This window comes from Epinephelus fuscoguttatus, linkage group LG15 (assembly GCF_011397635.1).
Source record: "Epinephelus fuscoguttatus linkage group LG15, E.fuscoguttatus.final_Chr_v1".
Taxonomy (NCBI): Eukaryota; Metazoa; Chordata; class Actinopteri; order Perciformes; family Serranidae; genus Epinephelus; species Epinephelus fuscoguttatus.
In genome coordinates, this window is record NC_064766.1 from 30,024,975 (window position 1) to 30,052,588 (window position 27,614).

Genomic DNA, 27,614 nt, shown 5'->3' on the forward strand with positions numbered 1-27,614 from the left:
ACATTAACCACAAGATGGCTGCCAAGCAGGCTGCAGAGTAGCAGACCTGTGAATTTTACAGCTGTGTTTGTGTAGACATGAGTATTTTTATTGAAACATCAGGAAATTTCCAGCTGTGAGTGTGGCATCAAAACAGGATATTGTTTTTTAATGACATGACAGGACATTTCCAGCTGTGTTTGTGGCAGCAAAATGGATATTTTAAGCCAAAACATGATGTTTTTCTAACCTTCACCAAGTGGTTTTTGTACCTAAACCTAAACCTAACCCCAGCTACAGCTGCCAAACAGGCTGCTGGTCATCGCACCCCTTTTCAAGATCAGTTCCATTTCCAGCTGTATTTGTGTCGACAAAATTGGGTATTTTTAATGAGATGTCGGGAAATGTCCAGTTATGTTTGTGGTGACCAAACCTTTTAATTTTTAATGAGACGTTGGGACATTTCCAGCTGTGTTTGTGACAACCAAACCAGGTATTTTAAGACAAAACATGATGTTTTCCTAAACCTAACCAAGTTGTTTTGTGCCTAAACCTAACCACACATTAACCACAAGACAGCTGCCGAGTAGCAGACCAACAACTTTTCCAGCTGTGGCAACAAAATGAAGTATTTTTTATTGAAACATCAGGAAATTTACAGCTGTGAATGTCTCATCAAACTGCCTATTTTTTAACTAGACGACAAAAGATTTCCAGCTGTGTTTGTGGCAACAAAATGGGTATTTCAAGCCAAAACATGTTTTCCTAACCCTAACCAAATGCTTTTTGTACCTAAATTAAACCACAGCCACAGCTGCTAACCAGGCTGCTGGACAGCAGATGCCTGTTGAAATATAAAGATGTGTTATGTTTAAAGATTAAACATAAGAAGGGTACAAACTTAACATATTCCTGATTTGAAGAAACATACAGTGAGCTGGTGTTGGGTGGATGATAGGGAAACCCCTCGATCCCTTTGGCCTGGCCACATCCCAGCCCTCCTCTCCTCTCCCTCCTGATGATCTATGCTTCCCAGGCCCATCACTTGTCAATATCTCTACATTAATTTGAGAGACTGCGTGGCAGTGGAGACAGTGGGGGTGGGGGAGGGGCTCTCTGCAGGTAGAGGGAGGCATGGTGGGGGAGCAGTGGCACACAGGAGACAAGGACACAAGAAGGAGAGAGCCGGGCGGAGGAGGAGAAACGAGAGGAAAATGAGGAAATGGAAGCGGGATGAAGGATGGGAGAGGTGAGCGTGGGTGAGAGAGAGAGGTCTGGACAAAGAGGCTGTGTTTTGCCCATTAACCATTCTTATACATGGCTTCCCTCAAATATCAAAAGCCCTCTCCATTTGTCCAAATGAGCCCTGAAGTCAGCAGGATTCATAATGATAATGGTTGTTTGAGAGCTGAGCCCCAATGCGAGGAGAATCCATCATTCTCCGCCATCAAACCTCCAAAGGCTCTGCAAAGAGAAAGTAGAGCACAACATTGATTCACAAGAGGAAAAGGGCCGTGCATATCCCGCACTACACCTGCGCTGAAACCTGACTCCACTGTGGGTGCTTGAACCCCACCTGCTGTCATAAAAGACTTCCGGTATATGGAAGCTGACAATAAAAATGATGGCTTGTTCAATAACCACCCTCTCCTCTATTACTCCGACATCCGTCCTTTGGGCTGTGTGGTATTTTTGAGGACCAAAGTGACCCTTCACCTCTCACCCCTGCACTCTGACCCCACCCTGCACGGTCCAGATTACACCAGGGAGCGACAAACCTTGTAACAACATGACCTCTTTCCTGGTGACACACACACAAAGACACCTGCACAGAAATACACGCACACGGAGTCATCTTCCTGTTTCATGTGAGATTCACGTGACTCCTGATTAGCTCTTTGTTTGTTGTATTTTTTCAAGAATTTTCTCCCGGTTTTCATTTTTCAGACTCTGTAATGGCTGTCCGAGGCCCGAGGACTAGGTGGTTAATAGCCATGTTTGTCATCATCTCATTATGTTCACAAGATCTTACATCATCTTCCTGTTTAAGGCTCTGAACACATTCCCTGTCAAGTTCTTGGATGCGACACATTTGTCTCTTCGCAGCCCAGAATTTGCAAAAAGAAGTACCTTTGCTTCTTTTCTGCTTCTGTTTGCATTCAAATTCGTCACCTGTTTCTAATAGACTCAGAACATTTAAAAAGGCTTGGGGGTGAGTATCGAGTGAGACTTGCTTCAGTGAATATTTCTGCCTAGAGGAATTCTTTGAAGTAATGGTCTGCTAAGTAACTTCACTGCATTGAGCTCAATAGTTCCTCCACACTACTTACAGAAATGATTTTTCTTTTGCATGCGGCCATAGTTGAAAAATAGTCTGTGTCATGCTTATTTGAAAGTGAAAAATATTTGCAACATTCAGGAAAGGCGCAGGCGTGTGTGAGTGTGTGTGCAGCCGGAAGGATTTCCAGATTTTCCAGCTCTCCTGCAATCTAATGGGTTATTTGTCATCTGCAGAGTAAAGGATTTTTAAAAGTCAAGCTAGGACTGACTCCCTCCCTATCCCTTCTCTCACCCTCTCACCCTCCCTCTCTTTCCCACTACCCCCCTGACACTCGCAATGGGAGATCGATAGGTTATTGATCAACTCTCTCTATCGCCAACCCACCAGACTAATCACCTTAACACCAGCCCAACTCTCTCCCTTCCTTTCTCTCCTCCTCCTCCTCCTCTTCTTCTTCTTCCCTGTTGCTCTCTGTTTACGTCCCTCGCTCTGTTGCTCTGTGTCACACTCATTTTGCAAAGTAAACGTCGCTTCTTTCTGCAGTTGGAGTTTGAAGCCAGCTTGATGAGTGTTTCCCCCTCTGAAGTAAACACACACAACGTTTAAATCCTCCCAATATTAAACGCTCCTCCTTGTATCTCCTTTCCCACTTGCCAATAATCGGCAAACAGAATCTGTGGCCGTGCATTAGATAAAACAAGAAAATTCACCATTGTGGCAAGTGCTCTTCATCCATCTCTCATTTCTCTCGCTCCTCCTCTCCTCCGCGCCTCCGCTCTCTGCCTCCATCTCTCTCTGTCTGTCTTTGTTCGAGGGCAAAATCGATGCAGTGTATGAAACCAGCATATTTCTCTGCCTCCTGCTGTAAGAGACCTGAGGGGAGCAGACATGGAGAAGGTGGTTTGGTAAATCTGTACGGTTCTACTTGGTCTTTGAATGTCTTTTATTATTACAGTGAGGTTTTTAAGCACGGGAACAAAAATCTCATATATTTAAATGGAGAAGTTGAACTGACAGAAGTGTGTTTTCATAGAGATTGATTTGTCTTGAGTTGCAGTTTTCACATCACGATCAACTGTGACTTTCCCGGGTACAGACCATGCTCACTGTGGCTAGTAAAGACAATACAGTTAATGTGACTTTGCAGACACTGCTCTCCCAAGTCAATGTTATTTACACACCCCAATTCACTCATTTGTCTCATAGTGCTTTACAATCCGTACAACATAAGACACTCCTCTGACTGGATTCAGAAAAAATCTTGACACACAAACACACAAAAACAACCCTTGGAAATCCTGGATGGATCACTGAACAGGCCTACAGGGCATAGGCCCAGGGGCCCAAACTATCAGGGCCCCCGGCCTTCACCTGCAAAATGTAGACCAGGAAGGGGCTCAAAAGACAGAACAGAACAAACAATCCAAAAGCAACCAAACAAATAAAAATAAAACACATACAGAAATGCAAAAGTACTGCAAAGAGACTAAATATAACCACAAAAAAAGGGGAAAAGGCCACAAAATGACCACAAAGAGATGCAACATGACAACGAAGACACACAAAACAACAGACCCCCCTGCCAAAAGGGACACGAAATGACTACAAAAAGATACAAAACAACCAAAACAGATATAGGAGGACCACAAAGAGACACAAAATGACCAAAGAGAGAGACAAGAAATGCCCAAAAAGAGAAAAGGACCACAAAGAGCTATAAAACAACAACAAAAAAGAAATAGAATTATCTTAAAGAGACACTGAACAACACAAAAAGACACAAAATGACCACAAATAGACACAAAATGACTACGAAGACATACAAAACAACAAACAAAGACACAAAATTACCCAAAATGGGACACAAAATGACTACAAAGAGATACAAAACAACCAAAACGGATGTAGAAATACAACAGACACAAAATGACCAAAGAAAGCCACAAAATTATTGCAAAGAGACACAACAAACAAACAAACAATCCAAAAGCAACCAAGCAAAAAACCCACACACAGAGACCCATGACCACAAAGGGACACATTATGACCACAAATAGAAACAAAACAACCAAGAAAAGACACAGAATTACCCCACAAAGACACAAAACAATGAAAAAAGACACAAAGTGACCACGAAGAGACATAAAGCATCCAGAAAAGAAATACAATTACCTTGAAGAGACACAAAACAACAAAAAGACACACAATTACCCAAGAGACAAAAATTACTACAAAGAGATTCAAAACAACAACAAAAAAGGACACACAAATGGACACAAAATGAACGCAAAGAGACAAAAAATGACCACAAGGAGACATAAAACAATGAAAAAAGACACAAAGTGACCACAAAGAGACATAAAGCATCCAAAACTGAAATACAATTGCCTTGATGAGACACAAAACAACAAAAAGACACAAAATTACCCAAGAGACAAAAATTACCACAAAGAGATGCAAAACAACAAAAAAAGAGACACAAATGGACACAAAATGAACGCAAAGAGACAAAAAATGACCACAAAAAAGAAATTTAACTACCTCCAAGAGACACGAGACAACAAAAAAGACACAAAATTACCCTAAAGTGATAAAAAATTACTACAAAGAGATGCAAAACAAAAAAAATTGAAACAAAGTGACCACAAATAGACACAAAATGACCACAAGAAGACATAAAACAACAAAAAAGACGATGAATTACCTCAAGGAAACACAAAAAAAGACCATAAAGAGAAAAAGCAATTAAAAAAGATGCACAATTACCTCAAAGAGACAAGAAACAGTAAAAAAGAGCCACAAGGACCACAAAGAGACACAAAACATCAGAACAAAAGACACAAAATGACCAAAAAAATACACAAAACTACTGCAAAGAGACACAAAATGACCACAAGGAGACATGAAACAACAACAAAAAAGACACTGAATTACCTCAAAGAGACACAAAACAATGATAAAAGACACAAACTGACCATAAAGAGACACAAAGCACCCAAAACAAACACAAAATGACCTCAAAGAGAAAAGAAACAACCAAGAAAAGACAATGAGTTAAAAAAAGATGCAAAATTACCTCAAAGAGACAAAAATAAATAAATAAAATTACCTCAGAGACAAAAATGGCAAAAAAAGGACACAAAATGACCACAAGGAGACACAAAACTACAACTTGGTGCATAACGACAACAAAGAAATGCTTAACAAAAAAAGAGGCATCGTCACAAAGTCGCTGTGTGTCATGTTCCTATGAGGTAGGGGGGCCTTTTGCGTATCTGTGCCCAGGGGCCCATTGTCTCATTATCCGGCCATGTTAGAAACAGATGTGAAGAAACATTTGTCTTCTTAAATTTCCCTGTTAAACAATTCAACAGTTCAACAACACTTTAGAGTCTGTTGAAGAACTCCAGAGAGGTCGGGACTGTTTTTGTTTTCGGAGCCGCTTTCGATCCGGGGCAAACAAACGATGTCCAATTCGTCCCTTTTGGGTACACGCAGGCAGCGAGAGGTCCTCCTCTGGTCCTGCTCACTAATAATCTGTTGCTTTGCCTCTGTATGCTGAAGATAAGAGTTTCCCCCGTTTATAAGCCTCAAACTGCGCTGAGTGATGTGATGAAAGCAGTTAATCCCCACAGGAGAAGCCAGGCGACCTTTGACCTTTGGATATAAATGGTTGAAGATGATGTTGCTCTCACTATCAAGTGGTTGAAATGACAAGTGTGGGAAACAATCCTGGAATTTATGATCTCTTCATATCATGACCTACTTTCAAGATTTAATTGCTGAAGATAAAAAGTTATTTCAAACGTTTTAATTTTAAAAACACACATACTGTATATTCTCACAGCTTTGCAGCCGACTGCAGAAACACTACGGCTGTGCAATACTTACACAAACACCAAGCACACACACACACACTCACAGACACACACACACACCTCACAGGAGAATTGATTGACTATTCTGTCTCAATACATCTCTCCTTCTGTTACTTAGCAACCAGTGCCTGAGAGGATATGGATGCTGGAGAAGTTGTACTCCTGAGCATTTTCACTTGATAAAGAGATATGATTAATGAAAATGTCACCGTCACTGTGAGGAGGAATGACGGGAAGAAATGACGCAGACGTGAAAGAGGGAACGTGGTGTTTTGGATCTTGTTGTTTTCTTACTGTAACGTGTGTCTAAAGTCTTGAGTTAGATTAGTCCTCAGCTGAAGGAGAGTGAGGATCAATGTGCAGAATATCCTAATTTGGTGTTTCAGTGTTGTGCCTGTTGAAGGAGCCGATTAGGTTGTTATGTTTGTATGATTCTTTAGTTGTAAATGCAGCAGAACATGTAAAAAAAATGCTTTTGCCTTGATAAAAACTGAAAAAAAAAATCCCTAATTTAACAGTTGTTGCTTTAAAGAGAAACAATATCTTACATGTATTTTTACTTTTTAATACAGATATTCTTGAGATGTAATTATGTTGATTTTATTTTCTTCAAAGTGTTTAATTCCCTGTTTGCTCTGACTCATTAGACTTTAACAAGGAATATATATTGGTTATCATCTTGAACAGCTAATAATAGACAGACTGTATTTTCTGACTTTGTAGACACACACTCTTCACTACGCCTGCAACAGAGACAGAGCGGAGGACATGTCGAATACGGCAAAGCAAATGTTCAATACAGCACTGAGGTGCTGCTTTATAAATATAAATGTAATATCTCGTGTGAGGTTTCACACAAAACACTAGATTTAATAGCTTCTTTTAAAGGATGTACTTGCTGCAGTAAAAGACTTTTAATAGGTTGGATTAACTCTTGGAATCAGAAGAAGGTTATTAGGAATTTGCATTGGTGTTTGGTGCAGATTATAAATACAAAATAAACACAAGTAGAGGAAATAAAAATAAGACAAAGTGTCTTGTGTTTTGTAATGACTCTAAATTTAATGCATTTAAACACATTACTTCCCCAAATACATAAACGTAATCTCACACTGACTGACAATGTTGCATCTGATATTTAAAAGGTTTTGATACAATAAATAATTAAAATAAAAAATACAAAATACAAAAAGTATTTTTTTAATTAATATTTTTCTAATTACTGCACTGTTGCTCACAAAGCTACATTCAGTCAGTTTGTAGAAAATATCTGTGCAGCTCCAGGATTTTTCTCACATTGTAAATTTCTTAACTAATATTTCCTTTGAACGACCTCTTGCAGCCAGCAATGTATCTTATATTTTGTTTTATAGTTTTGCATTTAAATATCTCCTGTAATGTGTCTCATCTCACAGAAAGAAGAACTCAGTATCTTTAGTTATTCTTTTTGTAAAACGTGCAATCAATGCCACATGTTACAGGCTTTGTGATGTTGGCTACAGGCAGCAGATAAGCATATGAGACGCTGCTGTACTTGCACATAAACAAGCTGCATGTGGTGCACTTCAGCACATTTTGAGGACAGAGAGGAAACATTTAAAATATTTAGATGATGTTAGATCATTTTTTGCCAGGGTTTTTTGGCCTCTGTAAAATGAAGAGGTGGTGAATTTAGCTGACAGGGTGACGATGGATTATTTGAGATATTGAAGGAATCACACACATCTGAATATATAATAGTATATAGTAATATAATAATAGTGGCTATACACACAAAAACTGCCCTCTCATTCTGCAGAGATTTAATTTAAATCTAAGTAAATAAATAAATTAATAAATTATAAATGCACTGCTATGTTGCTGTAACACTCGAATAAACATCTTACATATATTTTACATTTACACACGCGCCTATTATCGTCGACGTGAGAAAACCATGATGTCACAAGTGCAGAAAAATGTGCTGAGCTCACTGCAAACCCAAAATAACACAATCATTATGTGCTGTGTTACTGTAACTGACCCTGACCACAATAAAACAATTATTCGATAAAATAAAATAAATAAGAATATTTCATTTCCCTCCTCCTCATCGAAATAAGCTCTTTGCTGTGAAGCCCGTCACAGTCACGAGCTAAATTACAGGCCCACGCGGAGATCATCATTATCGGGAGGAGGAGGAAGCAGAAGTTTTTAATGGCCTTTTACTCAATAAGACAATAAAACAACAGCTGACATTTATTTTTTCCTTCTGCTTCTTCTACATATGTGCCAGTCACATGTGCTACAGGTCACCGCCGAGCCAAACGATCCCACACAAACGCCTCTGTGTTTATAAGGAAAAAGCGCCGCGCGGGATTGAAGTGATCGATGATCAATATATCGACCGCGGGGATCAATTTCTGAACTTTAGCCGAAACAGCTTAGCCATGAAGCTTTATGATATCCGGGAATAACTGTGAGGATGGATGGATTTTTTTCCGGTTCAATTTAAAGCCGTGCTTGGTTATAATTATTAATTTTGACCTCGTGCTCTTAAAAAATACATTTATGATCAAAATCAGGTGAATAAAAGCAGAAAAAGTGAATTAATGTCTTTATATTTTAGGGTTATTTTGGTTTGAGGCCTGTGGCTCACACACAGCAAAATATGTGCTCAGAAAAGTGTGTGTGAGTGTGTGTGTGTACCTCTCTGGTCAGCTTTTTAATATCTTAACAAAATAACACACCATAAATATCAAACTACTGAAAATATATTTTCTATTAATGTTTATTTTAGGTTTAAAAAAAATCGAAAAAAATCCTTTTTTCAGCTGAGAGCAGCATCCAAAGCAACGAGCATTTAATTAACTTGTTTAAACTATAACCTCATTCACGGCATTGATTATAAGTTGTAAAACATCCTTTTCTAAAAAAGCTCCATTTAGCTTTATTAAGGACTTTGTTTGAGCTTTGTCACAGGTGAATTAAAGGAAGAATCTGCCCCTCTGTCTGTGAATATTAAAGTTCTGTTAATGGCTAAAGAAGAAACTGAATAAAACGGATAGAAATAAATATAAATATCTTTATCTTATGATATTTAATTTCTCATTTGTCCTGTAAACTAAATTACTGATGGAATCACAGATGAAGAAGACAAAGAGAGTTTTAACACGATAAAGTGGCACAACTGCCTCTCAGATTTCACACACACGCACACACACACACTCACACACACACGGACAGTCAGATAAAACGGGCAGCAGCAGCAGATCAGCCGCGGTTGAAGAAGCGGATGGTCCACGCATCAATCACCGGTGCAGCTCTGCTCCTGCAGCTGACCGAGGGTCCATTTATTTCCGTTAGTTAGTGAGCACAGAGATTAGACACCCACTGTCTGCAAAATAAATAAAAATAATATTAAATGATACACAATACTACATGAAATAAAAAAAAGATATAGGCTCATTATTAATAATAATAATAGTAGTGGTGGTATCAGTATTATAGTTGTTGCTATTATTATTATTATTATTATTATTATTATTATTATTATTATTATTTATTTATTTATTTATTATCAATAATAAAATAAAAAGCATTGTAAGAAAGCTCTTTACATTTCGTTACACTACAATTAAAAAAAAAATCAAAATTATTGATTTAATATAAAATCACAGGTGACCCATCTGCCTCATAAGTCACAGTTAGGATATGTGTTATTTAATTATTTATTATGTATGTTAAAGTATAGGCCCCCCACTTTTATCATTTCTAGATCATTTAAAATTAACCTCTTGCTCTGTTACTTTTCTTTGTGATATTCCTATTTCAGTGTGTGATAGAACAAATATAATTAACACAGTATTATTAAGGATGGACAGAGCTGCTCTGAACTTCATCTCTGGACTTGGTGAACTTCGCCCAAACCCAACCAGCGGGCTCCTCTCTCATTGGTCTGCGGCGTTAGGATCCTAACTCACTTTGTGACCTCCTTCACCCCCTCCCCACCTACACCCACCCACCCCCCCTCACCGGCCTGCGCCACGTCATTAATCTCTGTCAATCAATACTTCGATCAGGTTTATCACTAAGCGCATAAATGCAAAACCATACAGTCCGTGGGAAAACAAAGTTTATCTGTAAGGAACTCCTGCGACCGGAAACTGATACTGACTGTGTTTTGTACTCCACGTCAGGCCATCACCTGTCCGCTGATTGTCATGTGTGTGCAGGTACACGCGAGCTGCACGCGTGCGCACGCTCACATTTAAACCTCAGATGCACTTTATGAAATATTTACAACTTCACGACACTAAATTGTTGGTATGATGATTTAAACTGTGACATATCCGCTGTGAGGCTTTGTGTTTGCACCGGACGCGTTTTCATCCCAGTGAGGAAGACTATTAAGAAAGCTCTGCTCGTACCCGCCCCACATTTTAAATACACAGAGGCGCGCTCCCATCTCTCTGACACGCGGCTCAGCCTGCTCTTAGTGGAAGCGCTGTTGGACCAGAGATGAGATATCGCCCTGGAGAGCTCCCGTCCACATGAACGCATAACGCGCTACGGCGCCGCGGAGACGCTCGGTTCTGTACCTTCCCCGGAACATCAGAACTTATCTGCACCACACTGGATTGATCGGAGACTTTTAATCAATGGATTGGCATTCAAACGGTTTGGTAATTTTATCGCTCCAGGAGGGTTAGGGGGCTACGAGAGAGCGCGCGTCCCTGAGTGAGCGTGAGAGACAGGAGCGAGAGACAGGGGGAGAGGGTGGGGAGGGTGGGACAGGGGAACATATATCCTTTCAGCTATGGAGCTCACCATGGAGAACCTTCACAGCGTCTCCTCGCACTCCCAGGCGGGAGACCTCATGAGCTCCCCGCACGCGCGGCCGTCGCCGTCCCCCAGCTCAGCTCCCCGGAATCTGGTCTCACACGCTCCCGGCGCGCGGTCAGCCATGGTGTCCGGCATGGCCTCGCTCCTGGAGAGCTCCGGTGGGGACTACCGGACAGACCCGTCGCTGGCCGGACACCTGCACCCGTCCATCAGCATGTGCGACACCGGGATGAGCCTTAGTAACACGTACACCACCCTGACCCCTCTGCAGCATCTACCTCCGATATCCACCGTCTCGGATAAGTTTCACCACCCGCACTCACACCACCACGCTGCCGCCCATCAGCGACTCTCCGCCGGGAACGTCAGCGGCAGCTTCACGCTTATGCGGGACGATCACCGGGGGCTCGCCTCCATGAGCAATCTGTACAGTCACTACCCCAAAGAGATGTCCGTGTCCGGCATGGGTCACGGCTCGCTCTCCCCTCTGTCCAGCGGGCTGGGTTCTTTGCACAACTCCCAGCAGCCGCTGTCAGCCTACGGTCCGAACGCGCACCTCTCCACCGACGCCAAGATGCTCTCTCCGGTGTCAGGCTTTGAGTCCCACGCCTCCATGCTGTCCCGAAGTGACCAAGAGCACCTAGCCAGGAGTTTAGGAGGCCACGGCCACGGCATGATCTCAAACCTCAACGGCATGCACCACCACCCGCACAGTCACCTGCACTCCCAGGCGAACGGCGCGGTCATGCTGGGGGACCGGGAACGGCACGGCCACGGAGCCGGGCAGGGAGTAGCAGGGTCGGGGATGCAGGCGGAGGAAATCAACACAAAAGAAGTGGCTCAGCGGATAACGGCAGAGCTAAAGCGGTACTCCATCCCGCAGGCCATATTCGCCCAGAGGATCTTGAGCCGGTCGCAGGGAACCCTCTCAGACCTGCTACGGAACCCCAAACCCTGGAGTAAGCTCAAGTCAGGCCGGGAGACCTTCAGGAGGATGTGGAAGTGGCTGCAGGAGCCAGAGTTTCAGCGGATGTCTGCTCTCCGGCTGGCCGGTAAGATCCTGTCCTTACACTGTTAATATCTCACATTAAAACTGATCAATCTGAAGTAACAGCCGGTCACCTTCCACCGATATTCCCCAAAATATTATCAGGCACACTAAACTTGCGCGGGGTGACAGATTCAGCACCACGGACAGCTCAAAACAAAGCGCGGCTTCACCAGTCAAATATCTTTATTCCCTAAAACCTGAAACAAATATAAATTATTTATAGCAACAGAAATATGTAACTGTAGTGCATTTAGAGCTCTGCGAAACAAAGATGTTAGTGATTGTTTTGGGGCGTGTACGTGCGTTTACGCGCGCTGTTGCAGACTAAATTTGCAGGTCTATATTTTTGATCGGCACATAGCAAATCGCCATTGATTCACAATAAACCTCGAAATAGTTTCCCTCCCCCCCGACGCCTTTTTTCTCCCCCTCTCCCTCTCTCCGTGTCCGACTATAAACACACAGCGGTGGTGGGGTTACTGGGCCAACTAGTTGCGCGGGAGAAGCGGGGTGACCCCAGGCTGCCTGATCAATACGCCAGTTCCCACTCTCCCTTTTAAATGTGGCACACGGATCAATACTCGTATCGGAGCTGAAAGACGCAATAACCGCACGGTCTCTCCGGCTTTGCATTTAGTGGGCTACACTGTAGTAAAGGCTCTAAATTTAGAGCACGAGGCAGGTGTGATGCAGGACAGACGCTTCTCTCGAGTAAAATGTCAGCGTGAATTTCACTGGATTTAAAAAACCTGTAAAACACTGATCATAATGAACCCTCACGCAGGACATAACTCATAAATACAGATATAAAAAACCCTTAAAAACATGGCTTCTACTATTAAACTCTGCCTCCAACCCGGCCCACAGTGTACATGACCCCCAGATCTATTTCAAGGCAACAATAAGCTTAAACTGTGGAGATGAAATATTGATTGCAACTGGGATGGGGATTGCTAACAGGGACCAGTAGCCTATAGATAGAGCATATGGAGCACATAGAGTTTGTGATAGTGTAAAAGACAAAGGGTGATAAACATTAATGGGAATTCTGCTCTGCTTTAACTGTAAATAGCCGCATGTGAAGTTATGCGAAGACATTCAGTATCCACATTACAGTGAAATGCATCAGAGCTTTGATGCTTCTTTGCAGGTGGATATTGCAATCTGCCACAGTAGATTTATCAGAATCACCACAGTGTTTTTAGACAAGATTTAACACTAGATCGAGTGCCTATATAAAGCACACTTTCTGCTCTGTTGAATCAGACGGGTTTAAATGAGTTTTTTGACACTGATCAGCTGAAGGGATAATTAGAGATATAGGTGTAGATTTCAGGAGGGCTTGCACAGGACATGCCCCTCTTCAATATTTAGAACATGTGCATTTGTTCCCGGACTTAAAAACATTACGAGGACTTTTGTTTTTGACAAAATTAAGACACTGACATGCAGCCTCACCGCCACTATTGAGTGCCAATAAGAAGTATCCATTCTGCCAAGTAGTTTTTATTGAATCAGTTCAATCAGAGAGGATTTTTTTTGACATTGAACAACAGAATAGATAGATGACACACAGGTATACAGGCATAAATTTCGGGGTGGGGGTGGTGGGGAGAAGGGGACATGCCCCCCTCATTTTTACGACATGGGCATTTGTCCCCTACATGTAATTAAAAACATGAAAGTGGCTTTTTGATAGAAGAAAAGCATCAAACTGGTGCATAAATATTCCCCGTAACGCAGGAAATTAAAGTGTTAGAAGCTCAAATTCTTTCAATGGAAGACCACCCCCCAAAGTTGAACGCAGCCGACACCCTTGTGACAACAACATTTAGCAGAACCAGTACTGTATCTATACATATAGTGCCTATAAATCAGTTGCAACAGAGGAGTTTTCGTGTGTTTCTTACACTGATCAACAGAAGACACAAATGGATACACAAGCGTGTCTCTCTAAGGGGGTGCGGGGACACGTCTAACTCAATATTTGTGCATTTGTCCCCTGCACTTAAAACCAGGACAGTAACAGATGACTTTTGTTTCCACAAAATTAAAGACATGAACATGCAGAAAAGGCACAAAGTGGTGCATAAAAATTTCACCTGACGAAACCTACACCTTTGACACGTACGTACATACATGAGAGTAGATTTCAGGGTCCTGTCCCCCACAGTTAAAAACATTGCAGAGGACTTTTGTCTTGACAACATTAGACACATTAGAGACATTTAGATGCAGAAAAGGCAAACCTTGGTGCATGAAATTAGAATGTAGGAAATTAAATTTTCTGATGGAGATCAATCCCCACGTGGAAACAAAACCCTATGCCATAAAGTAGATGTATCGACAGATAGACAGACAGACAGACAGACAGACAGATAGACGGATACATAGGTGTACATTTCGCGGGGGATGCAGGGGACACACTCTCCTCAATATTTGTGCATTTGTCCCCACCATTAAAAACATGAAAGTAACAGAGTACTTCTGTTTCAACAGCATTAAAAACATTTACAGGCAGAAAGGCACAAAGTGGTGCATAGATAGACAGATAGATGCAGATTTCGGGGGTTAGGGGAGGGAACAGGGGACAGTACTTACAACAAGGGCCTTTGTCCTTCACAATTAAAAACATGAAAGTAACAGAGGACTTTTATTTCGACGAAATTAAAGGCATTAACCTGCAGAAGAGGCACAAATTGGTGCAAGAAACCACAGGAATGCAGGTAATTAGCTGAAGTGTTTAACGCTCCAGAAAATTTGTAAAGACAAAATCTACACCCATAGATAGATGGATAGATCGATGTGTAGATAGGTTCGTAGCTAGGTGTAGATGTTTGGGGTGGGGGATGACGCAGGGAACATGTCCCCCTCAATACTTACAACATGGGCCTTTGTCCCTCAGCTAGAAACTTGAGAAGAAGCAGAGGACAAAATTAAAGACCTGCAGAAAAGGCAAAACTTGGTGCAAGAAATCACAAGAATGCAGGAAATTAGCTGAAGTGTTTGACACTCCAGAAAATTTGGAGCCCCCCCCGCCCTTTAATATGTGCCCACCCCCCCAATACGGAAACAAAATCTGTGCCTTTGGATAGACAGATAGGTGTAGATATGAGGGATAGGGGGGATGCAGGGGACGTGTTCCCCTCAATAAATAGAACATGTCCCCCACAGCTAAAGACATGAACGTAGCAGAGAACAAAATTTGACTCAACTAAAGATGTTTACAGACAGAAAAGGCAAAAACTGGTGTATTAGATAGATAGATAGATAGATAGATAGATAGATAGATAGATGAGGATTAGTAGCTGAGGCTGTGAGTGTCATTAATAGTGTAGCTCTGTCCTTTCAGTGTTTGCCTGGCTTTGCACATAGGAGATCAATAAGGCCGTTTCCCCTTCCCAACCCCCTTCTCTCCCACTCCCTGGTGCTCTCCCTCTCTGTTTTTCTTTCTCTCTCTCTCTCTCTCCGTCTCTCCCTCTCTGCAGCACATGACAATAATATCGCTAATCTTTCACTGGTTAACCTGGCAACAGGCAGGTTGTTTGGCTTCAGGAGATCGGCGCCACAGAACAAAAACAAAACAAAACACAAAAATCATTGACTGGACTCTGGAGGACGAGGATGAATGAGAGCTGTTTCATAAAGTCAAACAATGCACACAGCCATTTTCCACTCTCCCCTGCCTGCCGCTCTTACCAGACCCATCTTTTAACGCCCATCAAACGTGCTTGTGGCATGAAAGATTAATACCAGTCTGCTGTTTCTTATTTTCTTTCTGAAGAACCCAAATGGAGCAAATTGGGATGTGCAAAACTTCATTCGGCGCGGCTTAAGTGCAAAAGCGAGAAAAGCAAAAACTGACATGTGGAAAAAGAGCCGGGAGATGCCATTGATTGAGTGAGGGCAGGCAGGTTTGGGCTTTGTGTGAACAGCCAGATAGAGGCAGGGTAGTGAAAGGATCAATACCGACCTTAATAATTGATAAGTATAAGGGAGACGGAGGGGAGAGGAGAAGAAAGAGAGAGGCTGTGTTAGCGCTTGTAACAGCATCTTCTAGGTAAGCAAAGTCAAATCTGTGGTTAACAGCTGAGGACCACACGCCTAAACACCGCGGCAGAGGGTGTGTAAGTGGTTTTCAGGAACGCTGTTTACACCCAAAAACATCCTGTGAAATATCAACAGCGCGGATCTGACACCCACAAGGATGGTGCAGACTTCCAGTGCTGAACAAACACACGGATGAAGCCATCATAATACAGAAGTGCAACATCTGTAGTGAGAGCAGGGCCTGTGTCTGAACACACACATGAAAAGACTGCAGCTTAAGAGCATCTTACAGTAGACAAAGAGCATCAGAGCGTCCAGTTTCCTATCGAGTCGTAGTAATGAGTGCTTTCTGCTCATGTCAGCGAATCCTCAAAGCAATCCAAGGTTGTGATGTCATTTGATTTTAAAGGTTGCAATGCTTTATGGGGTTTGTAATGCGCCTTTATGGAGGCATGCAAGCACATTTCACCCAGCGTGCGTGCACATGTGTGTGTGTGAGTGCTTCCACATGTGTGTGTGTGTGTGACTGGGTTATAGAGTGTGTCTGCACTATACATTGTTCAGGCTTATCTGACTCACTCTGAATCGGTATTGATTTCCTCTCCTCTGCTCTCTTCGGCTCTCTCCTTCCCTCCCTCCTTCCCTCCCTCATGCCTTCCTCCCCCCTTCTTTCTCTCCTGGCTGTGTACCAGCATCAGCAAAGCAGATCCTTTGCCTTCCACCCTTATTTCATTTCTGCTCTCTGGTCATCTCTCTCTGTAACAGACAGACTAATTCTGGCACACTGCAGTGAAATATTTTGACACTCAGTATGAGTGAGAGTGAGTGTGTCCAGAAAATATGACAGCAGAGAAGTCTGTAGATGACTTATTGCAGATTGTAAAACAAACACAAGCCAAATATTTAATAATAACATACAACTGATGAAATTAGATATTTGCAGAAGTTCTAGTCAATCATATCTTATTGTTTTAACTTCTCAAATGATGCAGGGCTGCAACATTTACTTGAAACATGAATGTCTGCACTGAGGCCAAGACGCAGAAATATGAAAACCCTCAACTGCCCATTTTTTGAGTATAAATTGCTTTAATTCACCTGCAAAATGACCATATCCACTACTCACTGCATAGTCGAATTCCCGAAGAAAACTTTTCCTCATGCCAGATATTTTAATTGACCTTTTATGACATACAACTGATAGGATTAGATATTGTGGCAGTAATTCCCTATTATAATCAATCATATCTCATTACTTTAACTTCCCCAAATGATGCAAGGCTGCAACATGTGGTGTAAACATGAGGTCACGAGACAGAAATATAAAAACCCTCAATGCTTTAATTCACCCCGGAAATGACCATTTGTGGCTTTTATAATATACTCACTGCATGTTATGTTGTAATCCTGGGGGAAACTTTTCCTGCAGGCCTTCCCGGTGACCGAAGAATCCAAAAAGGTGAACACTGCGACCGTGTTTAACAACAGCAAAACTATATGAAAACATCCGGTTACAAACTCTCACACAGCTCCTGCAGTGTAATCTAAGTCTCATTTATCCAGCTGTAAGCTCAGTACTTTGCAAACACGTGCATTTTCACTAAAACACTACAATATAAAACACTTCCGCCAGGAGCAGCGCGCCCTGGACGTGCCTGAGCAGGCGCATGCGTATGATCTCCGCTTCAGATCAAACGCACCTGTGCAGGCACCTGCTCGGGCATGCATGTTGAGACTGTTTGTACTGACATATTAATTTATCAGATGATAATGTCTGAGCACAGATGCACGTGTTCAGGAAGCACTGAGTGTAGACTGTGTAAAAGAGACTTGGATCATACTGCAGGAGCTGTGTGAGAGTTTGTGAACTGATAATTTCACATAGTTTTGATGTTGTTAAGCGACATATCTTCACTTTAATTCATGAAGAATGTTTGTCTTTATTGGATTGGATGCTCACTGTGAAGGCACGCGGGAAAAACAAAGTTTTCAACAAAGGCATCATGATAAATATGAATAAATAATAATGATGTTGACGCATCTGTTAGTCCAAACTCTTAATTTGCAGCACAGTAATTTGTAAGTCAGTCACTGGAGCACAGTCCTCCTCTGCTTTGATAATAATTGCCTCGTGTCGGTTTGGAAAAGGCCTCCTGATGTCACACACACAGCACACTGGTGTTAAAGGCGCGAATAAAACCTTTAAACGCGCCAATTTGTCCAGTTAGTGAGGATTAAACTGCAACTTTTAACTTTATTGTCCCCGAGGAGAAATGAGTCTGTGTGTGTGTGTGTGTGTGTGTGTGTTTGCAGTAGCCTAAGTATAGCAGGGCCTTATTTCAGTCAGACCTCATCAGTTCCAGTCACATAACTTTCCATTTAGCCTTTTTTAATTTATTAAAATGGCCGACAGGAGAAACCGACACACACTGCGTTTTTATAAAGGTTTTTATAAAGTTAATTCTCAATTAAACTTTAGCGTTTATATTTAAAATTTTAAAAGGTAAATTTAGGTTATATTAAGAATATTTGTTTTTTAAGTGGGCCTTAAAATAAAAACAACATTTTTGTTTATAGTTTCACAAACTTCTAATAATCCTTATAATTTTCAAGATATAACAGGCCGCACATTTCCTCATAATTAGGCAAAACACTGTTTCGATTCTTGTCAAATTAAAAGCTGAAATTGTACACATTAAGATAATAAAATAATCATAAAAAAAACATTTAAAGAGACCGTGTTTGAAGCTTTAATAAAACACCTTCTCCCAAAACAAAAACGCAGAATTTACATCAGTCATCATCACTAATATAAAATGGTATATTTTATATTGTTATAGCTTTATAATACATATTTTATGCGCTTCTGAAAATATTTCTGACCGCTCTGAACTCCCCCCTCTGTGTCTCGTCTTTAATTTCGTTTGCACCGATAACTCGTTTTATTCTCTTCATACTCTCACCATGTTTAAGTCCTTACAACCAGCAGGAGCTGTCTGACACCAGCCTGCGCTCCCTGGATTTAATTGGCCAATTTATTCCGAGTTGTTTTGGAGTAAATAAACTACACCATTTGGTTAAAGGGGGAGAAAAAAGGAGAGGCATTAAACACGGTTTATAGACTACAAGCCAATATCTGATAGGCTGTAAAGCTGCCGATCACTCGTCTCAACAAGACAACACAGGCTTCCCATCGACAAATAAACCAAAGCTTTCAAATATTCCGATCCTGATCAATGGGGAGGATTCTTCTTTTAGGACGGGGTTTGAGTTTCACCGCTGCTGTGTGTCCATGCGGGTGGGGTTGATGGCGTTTTTCCTTTTTCCCCAGCAATGAATAGGCCTATAATATGATCAATACAATCAATAACCGTACATCTGAGAGGTGTGACAGAGAGTGATTGACGTCAAACTGTTTCTCGCCTGCAGTAGTCCGTCCAGGGCGGGAGAGGGCCCGTCTCACCGGACACAAAGCCCGATCTCATCCGTCCGTCCAGCCGTCGACTAGCAGCAGCACGGTGCGGTTAGTTCACCGTCTGCACCCCCCCTCACCCCCCTCACCCCCCCATACCACACCTACACACACACACACACACACACACACACACACACACACACACACACACTAAGTTAAGACACACATAACACACATTACATTACTTATTTATTCATTTTGGTTCTCTTCCTTTTGAGGATTACAGTCATTTCAAACCTGCTTTTTCATTTCATAGATAGATAGATAGATAGATAGATAGATAGATAGATAGATAGATAGATGGATGGTTAGATGGATGGTTAGATAGACAGATGGCCTTCTAAATGTGACTCACATCCACTTATTGGCTTTCATCTCTGTGTAATGGCACTGTGATACCTTCAGGATGAAGCTGCCATCTGAGAGTCTCATGTTACTCCTGCACATTCAACATTTCAAAACACACCACGCTCAGTGTCTTCAGACCAAATCCCACTGTTTACCTGAGTCTGTCATTCAGCCTGTAACACATGTACACTTTTGTGTTTGTTTTATTTGATTAAGGAGGAAATTTGAAGTCCCCCTCCACTCCAGGAAAATGTGTTCTGCTTTTTGTTTCTGAATGATGCATGTGCAGAGTTTAGAGCTTTCCGCCTTCGTTTGCTGAAGAAGGGAGAGTTTGTCTGTGTTGGTCTGAGCCAGCTGTGGGTCATTGTGCAATTTATGCAAGTAGGAAGTGGACGCCTGAAGCCTCCAGGTCCCCTTAAAGTTAGAATAGGGTTTTCAGCGGGGTGGATCTGAGGGCCCCGAATGTTTCTCAAAAGCCCTTAATCTTGTAGGTTTTAAAAAATATCTTCAGCTTTGTGGCATTGAGATATTAATATATGCCCATGTTGTTTTTGCTACGATGCTACTCCCTTTAGAAATCTAAGAAAATTGAGTGAATGTTCTTCTTTCGGCCTGACGTTGATTTCAGAGTAAGACCACACTTACTCGGCATTGTTGGGGATCCTTGATGTGCAGTTAGAGCAGCCCAGATTATTATGGTATGGATTCAAATAGAGCAGATTTATCAGCTAAACATTCATTCTGTAAACTAACACAGAAGGTTACGCCAAACTCCTACGTTATGTCACTTAAAAAATTAACATTAGACAGTTGTTGCGTCTTTTTTGGTGCAGAAGTAAAATTGAGTCATCCTCAACATTCGTTGTTGTGCTGTGGTTTCAGATCAATGATGACAGTTGAAGAACAATTAAATCAAAATAGGATGTAGGCTCCACAGTATCATTTTTATTTCTTGGCAGCTATCATGGTTTTTCCCAAGTGGTGTACAGACTTTTAAGCATATTGTTTTCTAAAACAGCTTGAAAAATAGAGCACATATCTGCCGTAAATGTTAACAACATCTGGTTTTCAGTGACAGAGACAACCTGTGTCTGTTAGTTAAACTTTTGAAATGAAAAATATTTGCATATTCATAGATTCTGGATTTTTCTGTGAAGAAAAAGATGTAGTTTTGAGAGTTTTTAATGGGATAATTTTAGAGACTTTGTGCAGTTGCAAATTGGCTAAATTGTTTGGACGTGTACTCAGAAAACAACTCCCAATCTTTACCAATGCTGTATATCGTCATATGTTTATTTTCTCATCCATGTCCATGATGTCCTGATAACTTCCAGTAAGTTTCAACACAAAACGTCTAATAAATACAGCCATATAAATTTTAATCTGAGCACAGTCGAAAACTGTTTGCTTCCTAACATCAGCAACATGCTTACTGGCTTGAGCTTAAACACCACAGCCTGCGTTAGCCAGTGACATAAGCACCTCGTGGCGTGGCGGGCCGATACATTTGACACTAATCAAACATGTGGCTCCAACACTTTGTATTTCTAATTGTCTCAAAACACATCTGGAAGAGGGTCTTTACGGAAATTGACTGAATATGATTGTTGTCCAATCCAGTGACTATTCTCAGCCTGCTCGCTCTTAGCTGTAGCTTCCTAATTCAAGAGACAAAAGTCAACCATCATCCTCGTACTGCTCTTCCCATCGTTATGTATAAGTGCACAGTCTTATGAAGGCAGTCGAAGGCAAAGTAACAGCATCTGCTTAAGTGATAAAGCAGAGTGGCTTGAGTATGACTCAACATGCTGCACATTCAGTGTTTTAATCTTTGGATCGGCAAGAGGTTGAGATTAAGCGAAATGCCTTTAGCATCATTGACACCAGGACATATGAAAGAGACGACACGAGCGAGTGCCACTTGAGACTGCTAAGAGTCATCACTTGTCTCTTCAGAAAAGCCCATTTGGTAATGAGGCGACTAAAGATAGCCTACGACGCTGTGGTTCTGGTCTCGAGAGAGGTTGTTTTAATGAGCAGCTCCCTCTTTACCTTCCCTGTGGTCCTATTCATTGCCGTGGAAGGGGGACGTTCAGGGGTCTCATTTAAAATGGATCTATTGATTATCTGAAATATGTATTGACCAAGGCCTGCTCAGTTTCACTTGGTTGTGTTGCTCTGCGGGCCTCAGAGCTGCGGAGCTGCAGAGCTTGAGCTGATGGAGGAGAACCAGAGTGGTGTTGGCATTGTAAAATGGCCGGTAGCACAAGTTGTTCGAAAACAGGCATTACATATTAAATTATCACTATATTAGCACTAGCATTCAGTCATTACATTAGGGAGTATTGAGTTTGGTTTGAGACAGCACTTAGAGAGCCGCGAGGAGATTCTGGCATGGCTGGGCCTGAACCAATTGAATAAACGTTCCATGAAATGGTTCTGAAGTGCGGATCAATCAATATGGGGGCTATCAATCTGAGGGCAAATTAAAACAATTGAGAAAAACAACAAGAGGGAAACAGTTGAAGAAGTCCAGGAGGTTATCTGTGGAGGCTCCAGCGCGGGGGACAAACGTATAACGCATACGCTCTGCTCAGGAAAATATCTTAATTATGCTTTGCTTGCAACAAAGCATGAACAATGGCAGTTCAAACACATGCACGCTCACACACACACAGGCATGCATACACATGTGCACATTCATATTGATCTCCCTCCTCACAGTCAAATCTGTTTACTGCTGTTGTCTAAACCTGCTGTAAAGTCATCAATCATTTGCATACACCACCTCCACACTGCAGCCTCTCTCCATCCTTTCCTCCCCTCACCCTTCTCCCCTCGTTTCCTCCACAAACACCTCAACACCGGGATGAATGTAATCCCTCACTTTTCTTTCTTTCATCTCATGCACGCGCACACCTTTTTATTTTTATTTTTTTAATGATAAGAAATAATCAGTGACGTGTGATGAGAGACATTCCTTTGTCCTCCTCCTCCAGAGCTCCCAGACTGGATGACTGCCACTCTTTTCCGCCACATCTCCTTTGTTCCTCCACAGATAAACAATTTCTTCTCCATCTGTCTGTCACAGAGCGCGCTCCCGAGCTGTACTCCCCAATGCGAGGCGCGCCACACAGACACACAGACACACACACACACACACACACACACACCTCGGCCTCGCGGATCGATGGGGATCGATCGGGTGGGGAAGGGAGCCCTGATTACTGGACCACGTGTTCAGGAGAAAACCGCGGAAAATCGATCATTGCAGCTTTTTAGGGCAGCAGAACAGAACAGACTCCCTTCAGTCTCCACAGCTACAGCCGAGCCTACTGACGGTGCATCCAGGCACAGCACGCCGCTTCTTTGTCAGCATTTCACATCACGCTCCTCCAGTTTCAACCAGACACACAGACCCACAATGAAAACCCTGTATCCACCACAACCTCCTTTTTCTTAAGAGATTTGTAGCCTATCTATAAACCAGAAGAATAAAATTAAACCTTAGTTCACACTGAACAACATGAACCCCGTCAGCCTCTGTGTTAAAGCACCCCACTGGTGGGTTTGCATGTTGTGGCCCATTATCCACAGACTCACCGTGCAGCCCACTTTACATTACTGATGACCGTTTTCCAAGCCTTCTGTAAGTTTTTGGATTGATTTCCTATCCTCCAGGCGGCCACCAGTTTCACTTCATTTCACTGCACTTTAAAAATCAACTTGTAGAGATTTGAAACTTGCCTGAAATAGGGAATCCATCCTGATGAACGATCAGTCTCATTAATGTTTGTTTTTTAATGTTATTGTCATGTTCTGCTGCAGACGTTCGCAGGGGCCATTTAAATCATGATGATTTGTTAAGCATTTAAAGGAACACTTCACCTCCCAGATGACCATTTGTATATCAGTTATTCACCATATGGGTTGAACTTTTTTTCTGACATGCTTCTGGTGAAGGAGGAATCCAAAAACTGAGAAAATTTTTGATGAATTGAAGTCAGTGGGGGTCCACATTTAACAGCAAAAGTATATCAAAACATCCATGAACATAACCCTTGCGACATCAGACGCTGAAGAAAAAAGCTTTTCCTTTAATGTCGACAGTCGCCATTATAGTTTAACGATGCCTGGCAGCATCAGGGGGAAATGCAGCGGGACACGAACAAAAGTTAAAGCAGCGAAAGTCCGAGTAGGGCAGGTGGGAGTAGTGGTGGATGGGTCCAGCAAACATCGACTTTCACCTGGGAGAGTGGTGTTCGTGTCTCGTAAGATTATCAGCCAAACATTGATCTTTTTTCCTAAACCTAACCACATGTGTTAGTTGTTGGAGGAAAAAAAACGTCAATTCATGTTGTTGTACCGACGCAGTGTGTTTATTTTTAAAGAGACTGTATGTAAATGGTAAATTTCCTGTGGAAACAGAAGTGTATTTTGAAAGAAGACAATGCATGTAACACGCAGAACTTGACCCGGCGTCCCAGAACATCAACACCCAACGCACCCAGGGTACCTTTCACATCGTATGTAGACATGGAAATCTATATAGAAATGACAGTGAAACTAATCTATGCTTTCCTCAAACCAGACTCCATTGACAAAAACAGTAATTTTACCTCGCTGAACACGGGAGCTGCTGGACTACCGCTGCCTCGATTGGCTACTGGTTGTGCTATTGTGTGACTTTGGTAAATTCAAATTAGCCATTTAAAACACCAAAGTCACACATTAACAAAAACAAAATAACTGACTGAAGCAATGGTAGATCACTAGATAAAAGGTAAAATGGAGTCAATGGAGTCTGGTTCGAAGAGAGCATAGATATGTGTCACTTTCAGTTCAGGTCTCGTCAGAAAGGACTGTCTGTTTGGGAAATGCTGAGCATATGACTGGATAAATGAGACTTGGATTATACTGCACGAGTTGTGCAAGAGTTTATAAACAAATGTTTTGATATATTTTTGATGTTGTTAAACATGGTTGCCTATGACTTCAATTCATCAAGAATTCTCCATTTTTGGATTCTTCATTCATTGTGGAGGCACGTGAGAAAAACAAAGTCTAGACAAATCTAGACAAATGACAGCTTTCTGGGTGAAGTACTCCGTCATGGATAGTTGGACATATAGGTGTTGATATTCAGCTGCTAGAGTTGTTCAGCGACTGGGTCTCAAATCTCTGAGTCTTCCTGAACACACCGGCAGGAAGACTTTTCAGACCTTCCTTTTTGAAGTAGACTAACACACAGAGATCATCAGACTTTGACAAGAACATTAAGAACCGTTAGCTGTCAGGCAACTTTTAGAGCTCCTCAACTTGATTGTCATACCACAATGAAATAAATGGAAAACAAAGACTGCCTGGAAGATAAGAAATCAATCTTAAAAACTCTGAGTGTACTTTGGCAAATAGCAATGATAGATATACTGTACAACATTCTAAAGGCTGAAATGTACAAATGCCACAGTAATGGCCATTAAAGGATCCCAGGGGTGCTCTGGTACTCCACTTGGAAAGCAGAGTTTTAGGCGAGACAGTACGTCTTTTGAAAGTGATCGGACATCTCAGGTTTTGTTTTTATAACCTGAGAGTCAGAGAGATGTTTGAATTTGGTCTTTTTCACTCAGTGTTGACTCACTGACTCATTGCTTTACTTTCTGACGTTCTACCTTTCCATTCTCTCTTTTGTAGCCTGCATACCCTCCTGTTATTCCCCCTATACTACATGTATGTGTTACTTTAAAAAAATTTTCATTCCAATTTACATTTTAACAGTGAGCTTAACACATTCAACTGAAATATTACAACTTCTATCACACAAAACATTCATGCATGCACACAAACACCTGCATTGGTCCATTTTTAATCCTTGTTTTCACCATTTGATTTATATGGAAGCCAATTTCAGCCAGTGTGATGAAAAAGAAGATCCCTAAAGTCCTGTTAATGACAAAAGTTCTCAAAATAATGAGTTTTATATCTCAAAAATAATGAGAATCTCTCAGAATAATGAGGAACTTTCTCAAAATAATAAGAAACCTTTTCGAAAAAAGACTCAGTATCTCAAAATAATGACAAAATTTCTCAAAATAATAACACAAGTACACAAATCAGCTTCACTATAACTCGCAGCATTCACAGACAAAGCATTTGTCTTTATCTGGACACATTTTCCCCACAAATACAACATGCTAATATTTTTAGCACAAGCCTATGGCATTTTACATTGTAAAAATTAGCCTAGAAGCTAGCAGACTTTTACTCTACTCATATAAAGCCAGGGACAACAGCAACATTTAACAAAGGTAACGCTAAAAAATTTGGCTCCATTACAGCTCACAAGGTTCACTGACAAAACAACTATCTTATATTAAACACATTTTCCAAACAAATATAACATGCTAACATTATTAGCCTACGGCATTTTGCATTGTATAAACTAGCCTAGCGACGAGCAGAGATTTCCTCTGCTCATATGAAGCCAGGATAAATCACACACAAGACTTTAAATGCTGTTTTTGTGGAGGCTTTATTGACTTCACAATTTATTGTTTCTCATCTGTGAAATTAAAGTAAATAAACATTTCCTTTCCACTGAGGGAAATGGTTTCAGATTACAAAAATAGACAGGAAGTCTGCGTCACCGCAACATGTAGCTACATTTCTGGGGAGGTGCACATGAGGCTACGACGTAGGGTCTATGTATGGCGTTAATTTGACGCAGAAATATAAATCTCTTTTTAATAGGCTATTGTTGTTTTCAGTCATTATGTTGAGATACCAAGTCATTAGTTTGAGATAAGTACATCATTATTTTGAGACATCACACTGGTGTAAATGGGCCTACATAGCTTTGCCCTTTATCTATTTTAATTGTCAGTTGTTAACTCTTTGGCATTTCCCTTTATGTCATCATTAGGTTTCTAAGGCATCCCACCCTCATCTTGTTGCCATATGTTGCACTATCTGTTCCCACCCAGTTCTGTATTATGTGTTCAGAAAATGAACTCTGAAACAATTCGATGGCAATAAAACTCCTTTTCTTTTGTTCTGTCCTCCCCTCCTTCCCTCTGCCCCTTCCCTTCCTCTCTCCAGCATGTAAACGTAAGGAGGAGGACCGAGGACGAGAGCGCAACCAGGTGCCAAAGAAGCAGCGACTGGTCTTCACCGACCTGCAGCGTCGCACCTTGGTAGCCATCTTCAGAGAGAACCGCCGCCCCTCTAAAGAGATGCAGATCACCATCTCCCAGCAGCTGGGCCTGGAGCTCTCCACTGTTTCCAACTTCTTCATGAACTCACGCCGCCGCTGTACAGACCGCTGGGACACAGAGGAGCTCAGTCACGGGGTGCACGGGGGCCACGGTCATGCACACACTCCTCACGGGAACAGCAACAACAACTCTTCCCCGATCCAACCCGGTACCTCCTCTGCAGCCACTTTCTCGAAGGCTTGACGGTGGCAGGATGGATGGTTGAACGGATGCATGGAGGATGGAGGGGGGGATGCTTTTCACTAAAGCACTCTGATCCTGCAGCTACAGGGTGTGTAGCTTCAGACCACTCATCTGATTCATCTGCTCAGAGTGCTGACGACTTGTGCAGATGAATCAGATCCTCTCGATGCTCCATGTGTTTTCTTTTAATCTGAATGTTACTCATAGGGGCTAATGTGCATTCCAAATTGTGGCTCTTCAAAACCAAAGATCCAGTAGCTTTAAGAGAGAG

General features: G+C 41.8%; 1 protein-coding gene and 1 long non-coding RNA gene across 2 annotated transcripts; one reads left to right on the forward strand and one right to left on the reverse strand.

The window, feature by feature from the left end:
• Window positions 1-669: 669 nt before the first annotated feature.
• On the reverse strand, window positions 670-17,630 carry LOC125902390 (uncharacterized). The gene is made up of 3 exons (XR_007451089.1): window positions 17,452-17,630; window positions 2,971-3,133; window positions 670-1,443 (listed from the first exon to the last, which is right to left on the reverse strand). It is a non-coding gene; the product is annotated as an uncharacterized LOC125902390 (long non-coding RNA).
• onecut3b (one cut homeobox 3b) lies at window positions 10,937-27,343 on the forward strand. The gene is made up of 2 exons (XM_049598692.1): window positions 10,937-12,014; window positions 26,985-27,343. The coding sequence occupies exons 1-2, from the start codon at window positions 10,937-10,939 to the stop codon at window positions 27,341-27,343; spliced, it is 1,437 nt and encodes a 478-aa protein (XP_049454649.1).
• The last annotated feature ends 271 nt before the right edge of the window (window positions 27,344-27,614 follow it).

What these genes read in the sequence shown, in the direction of transcription:
- onecut3b (XM_049598692.1), top strand. Translation starts at nt 10,937, where the DNA reads ATGGAGCTCACCATGGAGAACCTTCACAGCGTCTCCTCGCACTCCCAG. An exon ending in GTCTGCTCTCCGGCTGGCCG is followed by an intron (nt 12,015 to 26,984) that starts GTAAGATCCTGT and finishes TCCTCTCTCCAG; the next exon opens with CATGTAAACGTAAGGAGGAG.